Source organism: Lutra lutra, chromosome 14, assembly GCF_902655055.1.
Source record: "Lutra lutra chromosome 14, mLutLut1.2, whole genome shotgun sequence".
Taxonomy (NCBI): Eukaryota; Metazoa; Chordata; class Mammalia; order Carnivora; family Mustelidae; genus Lutra; species Lutra lutra.
The window spans coordinates 32,141,703-32,156,449 of NC_062291.1; the positions used below are offsets into that span (position 1 = coordinate 32,141,703).

The 14,747-nt window shown below is 56.5% G+C and overlaps 1 protein-coding gene across 10 annotated transcripts in view; it reads left to right on the plus strand.

Moving 5' to 3' along the window:
* The first annotated feature begins 675 nt into the window (after positions 1–675).
* The window catches only part of COL13A1 (collagen type XIII alpha 1 chain), a 141,215-nt gene continuing 127,143 nt past the window's right edge, over positions 676–14,747 (plus strand). For all 10 annotated transcript variants that reach the window (XM_047703176.1, XM_047703175.1, XM_047703177.1 and 7 more), the window contains exon 1: positions 676–1,521. In XM_047703176.1, the coding sequence (XP_047559132.1) occupies positions 1,228–1,521 (294 nt within the window). In that variant the 5' untranslated portion in view covers positions 676–1,227. The remainder of the gene's footprint in view (positions 1,522–14,747) is intronic.

The following is a 14,747-nucleotide window of genomic DNA, read 5'->3' on the forward strand; positions in this document are numbered from 1 at the left end:
TGGAATGGACCTTTCTGCTCAGTTTTATTCTCCTGTACCTTGTTATGTCTTGCTTCTGAAAGAGAGAAAAGGTCAGTTCCTCCACCCCCTGGAGGGTTGACTTTTCACCCCAGAGTAAAGATGTTAAAGATGTGGTAGGTGGAAAGAGCCCCCACCGAAAGCTCAGGGCTGCAGGGCGCAGGATGTACAGAAACAATGTGAAACTGACTTGGGATGAGAGAGAGGAGATGAGACCCCAGACACGTGGGGGTGGGAGCAATGGTGGCAGAAGGGATTTAGATCGTCCTGCTCAAGATCTTGAAATCCATCCAGGTGCCCAACAAGAACACCGCCAGGCTCCTTGGACTATCTTTAAGGCTGCCTTTGCCAACTTTTCCGAAAGCAGTTATCCTGGCCCCACGACTTCGGTGGAAGGCAGACAGGGCCCTCGGTGTGAATCCGGAGAAAGGGAGAGAAGTAAAGTCCTGCTCCACTCCACACCCCCTTCCTGCCTATAAATAACCCCAAGTGTCACTTCAAAGGGGACAGGGAGCGCGGGAGAGGGGCTCCCGGGCGGGCGGGTTGGGGCGGAGGGCCCAGCACACCACGCCCCCCACCCCGGGCGAGTTTGCATAAATAAATAAATCCAAGCCGTCGGCCCCGCAGGAGGTGGAGGAGCAGAGGGGAGGAGGAGGAGGAGGAGGGAGGGGGTGGGAGAGATTAGTTTGGGAAGTAGCACGGATTGCTCATCCGATCCGTTCAGCGGCGGCTAGTGTGTCAAGTTACAGAGGCGCCGGAATCGGCCCCAACGCTCCTCGGCAGCGGCCACGACCCACCTCTGCCCATGGGGCCCTCCACGTGCGCCCCTTCGCCCCGGGACTGAAACCGGCTCGCCCGGGAAGCGCGAGACACCAAGAAGGACGGACAGCGCAGAAGGAACTCCAGGACTCTGCAGATACTCGAAGGGAAAAACGGGGCGGAGAGGAGAGCCGTCCAGATTCCCCTAACTTTTCTGGACTTGGAACGTTCTTCTAAGTAACTTTCTTCTCACCTGGGTGTACCCCGATTACCGCTGGTGGTGTTTTTTCGGCTTTCCCCCTCCTGCCGCTCCTTTTTCCATCCTCTGCCGGGAGCAAAGGAAAGGGACATTTTTCCCCCCTGCCCACAGCTCGGATAGCGCCTCAGGGCAGCGGCGCTCGCCTTTATTTATTCTATTTATTTATTTATTGGTTCTCAAGACTCGAGGGGATGGTAGCGGAGCGTGCCCACAAAGCGGCAGCAGCCGGTGCCCGCGGCCACGGGGAGCCCAGCGCGCCCGCGGCGGTGGCGCTGGCGGTGGCGCCGGCGGAGCGCTGCGCACGGCTGCCGAGCCCGGGATCCTGCGGGCTGCTGGCGCTGGCCCTGTGCTCGCTGGCGCTCAGCCTGCTCGCCCACTTTCGGACCGCCGAGCTGCAGGCCCGGGTGCTGCGCCTGGAAGCCGAGCGTGGGGAGCAGCAAATGGAGACGGCTATTTTGGGACGAGTCAACCAACTGCTGGATGAGGTCTGTGCTCTTTGTTGCTGGCTTTTATTCCTCCCGGCGGCGCCCCCTCGCGCAGCCTCCGAACTTTCGACCGGCGGGCGCCCGCGGGCGCTTGCTCTGCTCCGAGTCGCGCGGTGCGCCCGGGTCCCGCAGCGGCTGTCTGCCGGTGGGTGGGGGCGGGGACGGACGCGGGCCTGCGGGGACTCGGAGGGCCCGGAGGACCCCGGCGGCTTGCGCGGGACCCTTCAGCTCCCGCGCCGGCGGGCGCCCCCACGTCCCGCGCTGAGAGCGCCAGGGCGCGCGGGGCAGGTGGAGGAAGGCAAGGGGCGGGGAGGCGCGCGGAGGCTGCCAGGCTCCAATTCTCTCTCCCGGCAGTTCGCCAGGGCGGTGTGAGCCGTCCAGCGCCCACGCGGCGGGATGCGTGCCCGATGGCCCTGGCTGAGGCTGGCTGGGCCCCCGCGGCCCTCGCATCCATCCCTTGAGGATCATTGCTGCCAGACTTTTATTGCCATGTTCAGCTGGGAAGAGAGTCATCCAGGGGGCTGAGAGGGACAGATGGGGCTGTCCTTGCAGGGAGTGGTGTCCTGGTCCCTGACCACTGCCCCCAGGCCGTGGTTTCCCTGGTTGTGCTGTCCTTGGGCTCAAATAAGCCTATACCCTCTTGTTTCTAAGCCACATTTCCTATCCCTGGTCCCCTGGTCCCCATCATTTTATGTTTGTGTGTTTTTCTGGGAAAGGGATGCTGAGCTTTGCCCCCTTCTGAAATGTCCTTGAACCTAAGTGGGTTAAAAGCCATTAGTGTTTCTTAGCCATAGCAGTCTTGGGAGTACATGGAGAGAGCTCGCCCTCCCCAGGAAGGAGAGACATGTGGTCTCACTGGTGCCACCAGAGGAAGAGCTGGCCAGTGGGAGTGGGAATCCTGGTGACTTAGGAGACTCTGGACGGCACAAGGGATAGGGGGCTCAAATGAAGGAAAAAACCCACAGGTGAGGGCTGTGGTGGTCTAGGAAGAGGTTCTGGAACGGGCTGGCCATGGAAGGTTTCCCTGAGCAAGAACTGGGAGGGGACACCTTACTTAGTGGAAGGTGGTGTGGAACAGGAAGGAGCAGGCAGGAGGCTTTTATCCCCACTCTGCTACTTAGAGCCCTGTGAGCAGCAAATACCCTCACCCCTCTGAGCTCACAAACTGGTTGTAACGGTTGGCGTCGGAACCCAGTTCTGAGGTGGGTGCTGTGGCCGTTCTGGCACAAGGCTCCAGTGCCCTGCAGCTGGGCTCCTCTCGGGTCCCACTACCAGGCAAAGGCTGGTAGTTGCCCAGGCAGCTCTCTGGTGTGCTCAAGGAGAGGGAGGTCCCAGGACTAGAGCAGAACGGGTGGTCCCAGTCCTGCCAGCAGCCCATTCCCATGCCCCGCCAGGGCCCAGGGGATCCAGGACTCTGCCAGGCCCCCTGCAAGTCCTCTGGGAAGTGTCTGGACCCAACAGCTCGAGCCAGTAGCCTCTGCCAGCTGTCTGAGAGTGTTCCCGGGGTGGCTGGGTGGTGGAGGTGGTGTCAGGGCAGCAAGGGCTCCTGCCCCCCCCACTCCCCCACTCCCCCACTCCCCGCTGCCGAGGAGGGGCCCTGGCTGCAGAGGGGCAAACATTTGACCCTGGGAGCTCTGCTCAGTGCCTCTCTCCGTAGTCTCCCCTCCCCGGCCCCTGCTGCTGGCCAGGGCCTGCCCCCGATCCTTGCTTCCTCCCCTTGAGACTTAGCCCTGTCAAGTCTCATGCTTGCAGGGCCTGGGGGCGGACAGTGTTACGGGCCATGCTGATTCCTAGTCTGCAAACTGGAGCTTCTGGGGCAGCCCCTGACTTCTAGACCTCTCATCTGCCTGAGCATCTGAACTGACCCCATCTTACAGATGGGGAAATAGAGACCCACAGAGGGGCTGGGGGCGACTCCAGTCGCGTGGCGAGATCCAGAAGTAGAACTCAAGTTCCTGACCCCACTTCCAGGGCTCTTCACTATGTCCTGCCGCCTTCCCCTGTCCGTCTGCAGTCAGACAGGCAGCAAATGTTTCCTGAGAGCCAGCTGTGGGTCAGGCATTGTGGGGGTCACACTTCTGCCCTCCTAAACTCACAGGCAAACAGGGCACAAAGAAGGCCCCGGGTGGTGACCCCATCATGTGATGGGAGCCGAGGAGGTCTGGGGAGTGTATTAACATGTAACATACATGAGGGTGGTGGCTTCCGGGGAAAGTGATTTTCGAGTGATGTCTTAAAGGGTGAATCAGAGTCTTCCAGGCCAAAGGGGATAGTGGAGGGGCCTTGTTCCGGAGGGCAAAGGGAACAGCTTCTGAAGGTCGGAAGCCAGAGGGAGGGGTTGGCTTTGGGGAATGGAGTGGTGAAAGATTCTGCTGCAGAGAGCCAGGGCGCCTGGGTCAAGAGTTGCCTCAGAGACTGTTAAATCTATGTGAAAGCACTGGTGAGCCATGGAAGGGCTTGAGGAGGGCAGTTGTGTTCCTAGAATGGGAGGGAGAGCAAGGCAGAGCAGGAAGGCAAAACGAGAGGCTGACACAGGCCACAGGGGCCTGGGGCCTGGACTGGGCTGCAGGCATAGAGTGGGTTGAATGGGAATGGGGGCTGCAGTGGGGGTCACAGGTCGGTAGCCAAGGGCCGTGGAGCCAGAGGGAGGGCCGGTCCTGGGGGTGGAGGTGGTGGGCAGCCCCCTCTGTGGGGAGGTGGCCCTGGGAGCCATCCCCTAGATGGGGCTTACAGTCCAGGGCTTCATGAAGGGGCACTCGAAGGACCACACTGCCCCATACAATTACATGTGACTCATTATCCGTACATGAATTCAAATCAAATACTATTTAAAATTAAGTTTATCTGTCACAGTGGCCTCGTTTCAGGTTAGTGCTCGAGAGACACGCAAGGCCAATGGCTACCCATTGGACAGTGCGGATATGGAACATATATATCATTGTAGAAAGTTCTGTGGGACAGCATTGCTCTAGTAGCAAACCACTTCTGTGCCAGCAAAGGTGTCTTGGAGCAACTCAAGGCCTGCCTCTGCCCTCGGCCTTCCCTTTCCTACATGTACTCTTCCAGTGGGAGCAAGGGCAAGAGTGAGAAAGGGGAGAGGCCGAGAAGCAAGAGGCTGACCGGAGGAACCCCCAGTGAGAAGAAAAGGCAGAGGAGAGCTGGGGACGTGGTTTTGTTCACAGAGTGATTCTGTGATGTGGACATGCAGAGGCTTCCTGCTCTAAAGGTGCACAGGCACACCATGCCATTCCCAGAACAGTATGGGTGCTCCCAGGGGGCTCCCGAGGATGTGGGGCAAACAGTCATCCTAGAGCAGGTAGGCCTGGGCCATTCTCTGAAGGAAGAAAGAAGGCCATCAGACAGGGCAGTCCTGGGGAGGCCCACAGCCTACTTGGTGGCCTAGAGGCAGGAACCCAGGGGCAAAGGCAAACCACCCATCCCAGTGGGGAAAGCAGGATGCTGGGCAGAGACCAAATCTGGGAGGCTGGCGGAAGGCCAGGCCGAGGGGACCCCATGGGAGAGGAGCCTGGAAGGAGGCAGGCCAGAGGCAGTTGCGAGCAGAAGGCCTGGATCTGATGGGCCTGGCTACTGGGAGGGGAGGGTCAGGGCGGGGAGAAGAGGATGGGGGTGGGGAGCCCGATTGCTGGGAGCTGGCAGTGTGGTTTCCAGACCTCAGGCCCTCACTCTTCCCCCATCAGTGCCTCTCTCCTGGGCTGGAACCCTTAACGAGCGCTCCAGCTGCCTGTTGCTTGATTTGCTTGCTGTAAAGAAAAGAACTGGAATGTCCCAAATGGAGGAAATCAGATGTCACCCAGGGCTGGGCAGCGGGTGTGCTGTGAAAGAGAAGGGACTGGAGTTGAGAATAGCCAAATCCACGTTGTTGGCCAAAGGGGGGGGGGAGGGGGCAACGGGTGTCAGCAGCCACTTTCCAGGTGGGCATTGGGGGATGCCAGGCAGACTCCCCTTCTCTTGACAGTAAGACTAACGGCACCCCTGATGGGATTGTCTCATGTTGATATGGTACATAGGACAGCCCATGCTGTGCGTGATATCTCTTCCAATCCTCACAGCCTCCCTAAGGGACGGACGCTCTCATTGCCCCATTTTACAGATGAGAAGACTGATGTCACTGTACCCTCCATCCTGCTATCTGTGATAGACTCCTTTGGGTGTCAAGGGCATTTTCCATCTCTAGGTGTTCAAGATCAAGAGCAATTTCCTGACTCTCAGTTAAAAGAAAAATACAAAGCAATATCTGTTACAGATAATGCCTGGGAGAGTTGTTAACGTTTTACAGCTTCTCCAAAGCCCTTAAAACTAGCAGGTAGCTCTGAACCAAACTGAGAACCTCATTAAGTAGCCACCCCTCATGGGAAGCTGGTGGGAAAGTCGAAGCCTCTGAGACAGGGTGCCATCTGCCTTAAGCATAGTTTGACACTCTCGGAAAGATGTCTTTTTCATCTTACTCCTAATCATTTTCGGCTTGCGCTAGCACCCTCTGGAAAGCCTTCCCCGGACCACTCCAGTCCCCAGTGGACTCTCTCCCTGCTCTGACTTCCTGAAGAACTTGCTGCCATGCCACACATCTAGCTCAGAGAAGGAAAATGTAGACATGGCGTGAGCATAGACGGACCTCAGAATCCTTCTCAACACAGCCCTCCAGACTGCCACTCCTTGCCTGTTAGAGTCAATGCCCATCTATTTACCACTCGTGGCTCGGCCTCAAGCACGTTGTACAGGGTATTCTCCTCTCTATTGCCTTTAAATAGCTCATCTCTGCATTTACGCACACCCAAGCCAGCGGCCGGAAGCAGGGCTCACAGTCACCAGGTCCCTTACTGAGCCTAACCCAGGACTTGGCTCACCACTTCGTTGCTGGTTTAGGTCCCTCTGCTAGGGGATATGGAAGCCATCTCCATCGCTGCCCCTCCCACATGCAGACCCCAGATCGGGCTGTAGGTTCAGCGTTTGCTCCAGGGCGCACGAAGGAGGTGGGTGTTTCCCAGCAACCAGCAGAGAGGAAAGGACGGACTCCGCCAAGTCAGGGCTGCACCGTGGGGCTGGCTGGGAGAGTGGGGGTGGCTCAGTGGGCTGGGTTCCCACCTAGACAGGGCAGCTGGGGGCGTCCATCCCGTCCCATCCCCTACTCCCAATGGTCAGGAGCTCCTCTTCACCTGCCCAGGCTCCCTGGCACATTTTTCATTTGGGCAAAAGAGTCAAGTGGGCAAGCCCACAGCATGTGAGGTCGCTTGGACATCTGCCACTAACTGGTCATGTGACCTGAGCTCCAGGGTTCTGATCTGGAAAATGGGGATGCCAACATCCTCCTTACAGGGTGGTTGTGGGATTAAATGAAATCATTCAGTTCATAGCAGCTGCAATCATGACCACCTCCCTCAGCATCAAAGGAGGAGGTAAGATGGGGCTGTACCCCGTCGGTAAATTTTATTACTACCTAATATCTATTGAGCGTTGTTCAAAGATTTCTACCATCTATTGATTCATTTAATTCTCAAAACAATTCTCTGAAGTGATTATATACCGATATTTTTTTCTATTTTCTATTTTATTTTATATTCTTACAGAAGAGAAAAATGGAGGCCCAGAGAAGTTAAGTGACTTTCCCAAGGTCACACAGCTAGTGAGTAGCAGAACAGGGCCTTGAACCCAAGAAGTCTAGCCCCAGAGCTTCCACTCTAAAGCCGCTAGTATACACCATCTGTATAAAGTGCCATACCCTACTAGGCCAGCTGAAGCAGGTCATACAGATCAGGGGCTAGGGACCGGTTCAGTCTGATTCAGCTTCCACAGAGCTGGCGTTGACCAAACTGACTTGGCATCAGACCGGCGTTACTGTCTTTGCTTTAAGTGACATTTACAGCAAAATTTGTGACATCAGGCCTTGGTGAGGAGGATCCTTAGGAAAACCCTTGTCCAGCCTTGGTTTCTGGAATGCTTGGCTTCTCAGGAGGGATGGATGGGGTCTTATCTTTTGGACACAGAAATCTTAGCACCAAATCTGGGTTTCACCCCGTGGCCTGGGCTCATCCTTCCAGCAGAAGTTTCTGCCTAAGCCCCAACCCCAGTTCCCACTGATCACCCTGCCCTTGCTTTCTCTCCGTTCCCCTTACCTCCCAGCTCCCTTACGGTATAATCTGTGTCTGGCTGTCTGTCCATGCAGCCGCCTGAGCATATCCTTTTGGAGCAAGGCAGGAACAGAACCTCTACAGCAACTAAACTCTTTAAAGTCACTCTCCCCTCCTCACATCCGCACACCCTCACAGAGCTGGCCCAGCTCCATGGGGAGCACAGCATACCAAGGCTGATCCCTGTTCCCAAAGCCAGAAGTGAATCTGTGGCGAGGGTCTTGCAGTGGGATGTTTAACAAGCCCCGCGGGAGACAGATTCTAGCTGTGGCCCTGTGCCCATGCCCATGCCCGTGCCCTGGGGGCATCTTGTATGTCCGAACCCAGGCCCCTCCCCCGGGTAACGAGCAGTGCCAAGAGGCTCACGCCGGTGTTCACGAGGGTCACAGGACGTGTCAATAGAAGGGCTACCCCTCACTGACCAGTTCAAAAGTCGAGGGGGCTTAAAGAAGGGGGTCGATTCGGGTTTGGGGGCTTGAGGTTTGCCCTGTTTTGTTTTTGAAAAAATCAAATCAATGGAGGGTTTGCCATCCAGAAGGAAGTTTTCAGAAGCCTGGGGAATCCTCCCACCTCTTTTAGTGGGATCATACCCCTTGCAGAAGCTTCTTGTTGAGTCCTCAGGGAGTAAAGGAGGTCTGCAGGCTTCTCCGAGGGAAACTGAGGCTGGGATCTGGGGAGGGCCTGGGGAGGCTGTGGCAGCAGGGGTCCCCATCTCTCCTGGGTGTGCTCTGTGCTGCCAGCAGACCCTGTCAGGAGCTCCGTGGGGACTGCCCCCCACTCCCATCTGCATGCCAAATGCCCCTGCCCTGGGTGGGGGCCTCCCTGCAGAAAATTCTTTGTGTCCAAAAGGGTGGGGATGGGGTTGCTGGCAGCAGGGGCTCCCCTTCAAAGGGCAAGAGCATGCCACACACAAAGGGGAGGAACTGGCTGCCTGAGAGGCTGGGCGCAGCCTTCCAGGGCACACGGGGCCCCTGTCTCTTCTCCTAAGGCCTATTGTGGGCTTTCCTGAAGCCCTGCATTGCTAGAGGCCACATAGCCTGGGCCTCTGCTGCTTCTTCAACGCCTTTTCCTCCCCTCATTACCCCTGCCCACTCCAGCCACGTGGGGTGTCCCAGGCCCTTTGCTCAGCTGTTCTGTGTCCAGCCCACCCTCCCACCACGAGGCTCCTGCCTCTCTGTTGGTTCAGTTCCAGCAGGGAGGGCTTGCTGCCCTCAGAGGACACATGTTCCCCCGGAAGACCATTGCAGAGCCCGGGGTTCTGTCATCCAGGGGACTCCACGCCTTGTCTCTTGTCCTACAGATGCTCTGGGAAAGTCCCTCTTAAGCCGTCACTGGGAGGTGTTCTGCATAAGGTCTTCCTCTGACTCAGTGGCCTGGAGGGCAGGATGGGATGGGGGACCTCTGGGGACAAGGATGCAGGAAGGGGGCTGGCTGAAGGGGCATTAGCTGGGGCTCTTCCAGGAAGAGCCTTGGTCTCTGTGAGCTGGCCTTTGCAGTTTCCAAGGGGTAGGTGGAGACCCAGAGATATGGGAGGTCAGAGGACGGCCCTGCTACCTCCAGCTTCTCCCCCACTCCATAGAATCAGAGTGTTGGAAGGAAGGAAGCCATTAACTATACCAGGAATTCCCCACAATATCGCTGGTTCTCAGGCTTACATGCCCACAATGACAGCGAGCTCACTACCTGATGCAGCTGACCAGTCCAGCTGTCATGTGTGTGTTTTCATCTGGTCAGAGCGCCGGATTCTTCTTGACACCACCCCAGCACGTCTTGAAAGCACCTCAAACTCGACATGCTAAACTGAGCAGGAATCCCACCCCTCCCCAGCACCCCTTCATCTCGGGAAGCGCTGGCCTCTAGGTGCAGCTACTCCAGGCCCTTCCGCCTGCACCATTCCGCCTCCTGCAGACCTGTCCCCATCTCTCCATCACTGCGTGCCCTTCCCCAGCCGGCTGCTTCTACCATGGCCTTCTGGGCTGTAGCAGGGGCCTCCTAACGCACCTGCCCCCATTCACTCTGCCCTGTCCCTTTCAACATCCACACAGCAACCAGGCTGCTCTTTCAAAAGCTCTAAATACAGTCACCACATTCCCCTAATTATAGCTCTTCAGTAACTTCCTATTGTTCTCAGGCCAGAGACTAAATTTCTTAATGTGGTCCAGGAGGCCTGAAGAGTTTGGGCCCTTGCCCCGCCGACCCGCATCTCTGGCCTTAGGGCTCCCCTCCCCCCCACTTTCAGAGTCCAGCCACATGGCCGTAATGTGGCATAGCTGGGAACACAGACCCCAGAGCCAGATTGCTGGGTTCAAGTCCAGCTCTGCAAGTTCCTGGCTGTGTGGTGTTGGGTGAGTTGCTTAACCTCTCTGTGCTTTGGCTTGTCCCTCTAAAAAAATGGGGAGGTGGTAATAAAGAGTATCTCCCTCTTACTGGGTGCTGCTTTGAGAATTTAAAAAGGTAAAATGAGCACTTTGTGTAGTGCCTGGCCCTCCAGTGGTCGGTATGGAGTCCTGGAAAGTGTCTTCCTGGCTTCCTGGTTTGGATCCCGCCTCTGCCCCTCCTGGTTGCCTGTCATTGTGCAAGTCGGTTCACTGCTCCCTGTCTCAGGTTCCTCATTCATGGGGGGTTGCTGGGTGCGCTAAATGCATTCATCAAGGTAGGAGCCCTGCCTGTTTCATAAGAACCCCATGATGGTGTCAGGTGTCAGCCGTTTTCCATGTACCCAGGCCCTCCCCTGGGTTAATGGCTGGTCACCTTCAGGTCTCAGCCCTGCCAGTCACTTCCCATGACAAACCAGCCTGGAGCACCTCACCCTTGCTTGACAACAGTGGCTGCTGCTTCTTGGCGTGTGTGGTTTGTAGACAGTGTGCCCCTGCCTGGAGAGTAAGGGCCATGGGGCAGCCCTGTCTGTTCTCCCACATGTCCTGGCACTTTGCATGGCTCTGCTCTACGTAGATGCTCAACTCCCATCTGCTGCAAGGAGGGAAGGAGGGAAGGAGGGAAGAGGCTCCTGGTTTCCACTCCAGCACTCTCACCCAGCCCCTCCCTGCTCTGTGTCGGGGACCCTGCTTCATTCTGCACCAGGCCCTGAGACAACCTCAGGCCCCTTGAATCTGTGGTCCCAGCCCCCTGGCCACCTGGCTCTCACCCACAACCACACAGTTCCAGGGCCCCGCTCCCTGACTCCCTGTAACAGCAGCAGGGCCAGAGGTGAGCTAAAAGGAAGGACTTCCTCATGGGAAGGCTGGAAATCTCCCACAGGGGCATTCACCTCCTTCCCCAGACCTTTCTGATCTGCAGAGTCTGGAGCAACACCGCTGTGGGTCTGCTGAACCCGGGGTGGGGGGTGGGAGCGGAGCAGATACAGCCTGTGGCCTCTGGTGGACCCTTGGGCCCCCATGTCATGGCTCTGGGAGTCTGTGATCAGATGCCAGGTCTGTGGCACAAAGAGAATTGTGGAGGGAGGAAGCGGACTGTTCCCCAGGCACATCCCATAGCACCCGCTTCTGGCACCCCCCAGGCTGACCAGGCGAGTCCCGTTTGGGTGGATGTGGGTTGAGCGTCTCAGTTTCCTCCGTTTTGATTTCCCTACGCTGATCTGCCCATGCTCCAGGGCAGGCGGCCGCCCATGGGCCTGTCCCCTTAACAAAGCCCATCTGTGGGACCGTCCCTGCGACTGGGCCCAGGGGCTGGCTCCGCACAGCTTCCGTCCTGCCTCGGAGCCTTTGCTCTGCACCGGAATGCCCTCCCTCTCCCATCTCCATGCATCCAAATGCTGCCCAGAAGTCCGTGTCCTTCTAGCACCCGGTGCTTAGGGGGCAGAACTCAAAGTGATTAATTCAGTGCAAGTGTAGATCAAAATGCCAGACCGGGCCCTGCCTTCAAAAAACCGGCTCAGTCTCCACCAGGTACCGGCCCCACGGTACAGCACAGGGTAATGAGAAGGGCTCTAGCAGAGGCCATAGGGCACCACTCTGTGCCAGGCATTGGAATCAGATGCTGCTGCAGGGATGGGAGCTTTGCTCAGTGCACTTATTTAAATGGGCAGCTCCCTCTTTCAGCCTCTAGTTGTCAAGGTCCAGGGCAGGGCGGCAGGCAGGAAGGACCCTTGTTCACCCTCCCTCTTCCAGGAAGAGGGGTTCGGAGTTTCCCAGGAACGGCGGCATGCCAGAAGACTTGACTACAGGTCCCCAGCAGCTCCTGGGGCTGGGCCAGCTTCACCATGGTAAATGGGAGGAGACAGGCCTGGGACCGGCTCGAGAGAGACGGGGCCTTCCCCCGGCCACCAAGAAAAACAAGCAATCTCCGCATCTGGATGCTGTTTTTGTTTTTTGATCCTATCTCGTTTTTTTTTTCGCTCTATCTGTCCTGTGTCATCCAGTGGGTAGCTGAGATTAGCCCCATTTTATAGATGAGGAAATCGAAGTCTGGAGGGATCGTGTCTCTTGCTTAATATGCAGTGGGAGAGCCGGGAGTGGACCCCAGGGTCCTCGGACCCCCAAGTGTAGTGCAGGCCCACAATCCGCCCTGCCCAACCCTGCATGCAGTGGACCCTTCAGCAGAGTCTGAGGCCATCTGTGCTCATCCAAAGTAGAGTCCCACTGCCACCTCCAAGGGCAGAGGGATTCTGATAGGAGTCATACACTCATGATATCAAAAATGAACTATTAAATGACATTTTCCACCAAAATACTTAGCACAGCACCTGAGCTATACTGCTTCATATGTATAGCTATTAGTATTAATGGTAACTTATTTAATATATAAATAAATATATATATATATATATATATATATATATATATATATAAATGGTAACTTATTTAACAATCCCTCCTGGTAAGTACTCTATGGTTTCCAAGGCACTTTCCACAGCAACACTGAGGAGGCTGGCTGGGGAGCAAGAGCCCCATTTTACAGATGTCCCCAGAGGAGAGATACCAAGGTCAAGGTCCCAGCTGGATCTGGGCTCCATTCCTCCACACTGACTTGGACCCACACCTATTACAGAGGCCCAGATAGAGCCTGAGCCCTTTAAGAGCCCTGGGACCAAGTGCGGGGAGGGAGTGGCCCCAAAAACCCAAGGCCAGGCCTCTCAGCATTCTCTGGGGGGAGTGAGTAGCCGCCTGGCGTTTTCCCTTTGATACTGATACAGGAGTTTTAATAGCTGCAGAGATCAGGCGGGTGCTGTTTCGGCTCTGGTCGTGCAGGGCATTCCAGGAGGCCGTCAGCTAGGGGGTAGTGGGACGGCTGTTCTGTCCAGGGAGACTGGGGCCTTAGAAGGTTTTCCACTATCCCCTGAGCCTCAGCCTGGGCATGTCCCACCAGGAGTCTCAAACTCAGATGCCTAAGGGGGTCAGGCTGGTGGGCCAAAGCAGGCGAAGCTGGCCAGGGGAGGGTACTGTGGTGACCTGGGCAGCACATGCCCACCCAGCAGGGGCAGCCATCACTCAGCATCACCCAGTCATCACCATGGCCCAGTATCCACCAGATCCTTCTGTTGTTCAAGAGAGACTGGAAATCCAAATCTTTTTGTGAAATCTCCTGGTTTGTAAGCAACTGTTCTTTACTGAGCACCTAGCATATGACAGACTTTGTTCCAGGCACTGGGGATATGGCAATGAATAAAACAGATCAAAATACCCATATTCTTGTGGAGCTTACCTTCTCGTGATCCAGGTAGACCATAAAAGAGATAAATGAACCAACAATACAACAAAATCCAGAGGAAAAAGATAAAACAGGGAAGAAGGAGTGTAAGTATATTGCAGGGTGTGGGGGGCAGAGGAGGTCTCACTGAGAGCGAGAGGGTGATTAGCCGGGAAATGGATATCCCAGGCAAGCAGGCCTGCAAGTTCAAAGGCCCTGAGGTAGGAGAAAGCCTGGCATGTGCAGGAGCATCTAGGGGGCCTGTGTGGCCCCCTGGCGGCCGTGTTGAGAATGCTCTATGGGGCAATGGCAGGGGGACCCATCAAGTTATCACCCTGACTGGGCCAGAGAGGACCAGGCTTGAGCTAGATGTAATGAAGAGGTGGTAGAAAAGCATCAGATCTTGATTTGTCTAGAAAGCAGAGAGCAGGAGTTGTTGACCAAATGGGCGTGGAGTGAGAGAGAAGAGGGCATCACTGATGATCTCAAGGGTCTGGCAAGATGGAGTTGCCATTCCCTGGGACAAGGAAGACAACAGAGGGGCAGGCCTGGGGAAGCGGGGACAGACTGTGAGGAGCCCGGTTTTGCCGAGCTGATTTTGAGATCCTATCAATGGAGATGTCAAGGAAGCTGCTGGATATATGCATCTGGTTCTGGAGGAAGAGCCGTGTTAGGGGTGCAGGGAGGGGGGCATTATCACGTACAGATGGCGTTGAAGACATGAGGTGGGGTGAGGGCCCCCAGGAGCCAGAACAGAGAGAAGGCAGTGAGGCTGGGCCCTGTGGCCTCCACGTAGATGAGAAGCAACCATCAGACGAGACAGAAGGAGCACAGAGTGGCAGGAGGGACACTGGGAGAGGGGCATCCTGGCAGCCCAGTGAAGAGAGTGTGTCAGGGAGAAGGCAGGGCCAGGAAACCCTGTGACAGGCTGAGATGAGAAGGACAGTCCCCTGGGCTTAGTAGCACCAAAGTCACTGGTGACCTGGGGGAAAGCCGTGGGCAGAGGGCAGGTAGGAGCCTGGCGGGAGTGCTCCAGGAGAGAGAGGAGGAGTTTGCCTAGGAGAGAGCTTGGTCAGAGTTTTCTTTTCCTTTCTTATTGGCCCAGCGATGATGTTAACAGTGGGTCGGTGACTGCCACATCCCACCTGAAGCCTGTTTGTGTAAATATGTCTCTATGGGAACACAGCCATGCTTCTTGGGTTTTCATGTTTTCTGTGGCTGCCTCTCGCCTCCGACAGTAGAGCTGAGGGGTTGTGTCACCATGTGGCTCCTGCAACCCAAAATATTCACTCTCCGGCTCTTTCCAGTGAAGATTGAGCTTGATGAGAGCCAGGGATGGGGTCTAGAGGAGGCCGCTGCTGATGCGGGCGGGCGGGGAGGGCCCTGTGCACAGCAGGACAGTTGGCCTTGTGGGGGAGGAGCAAAGAGAAAGGG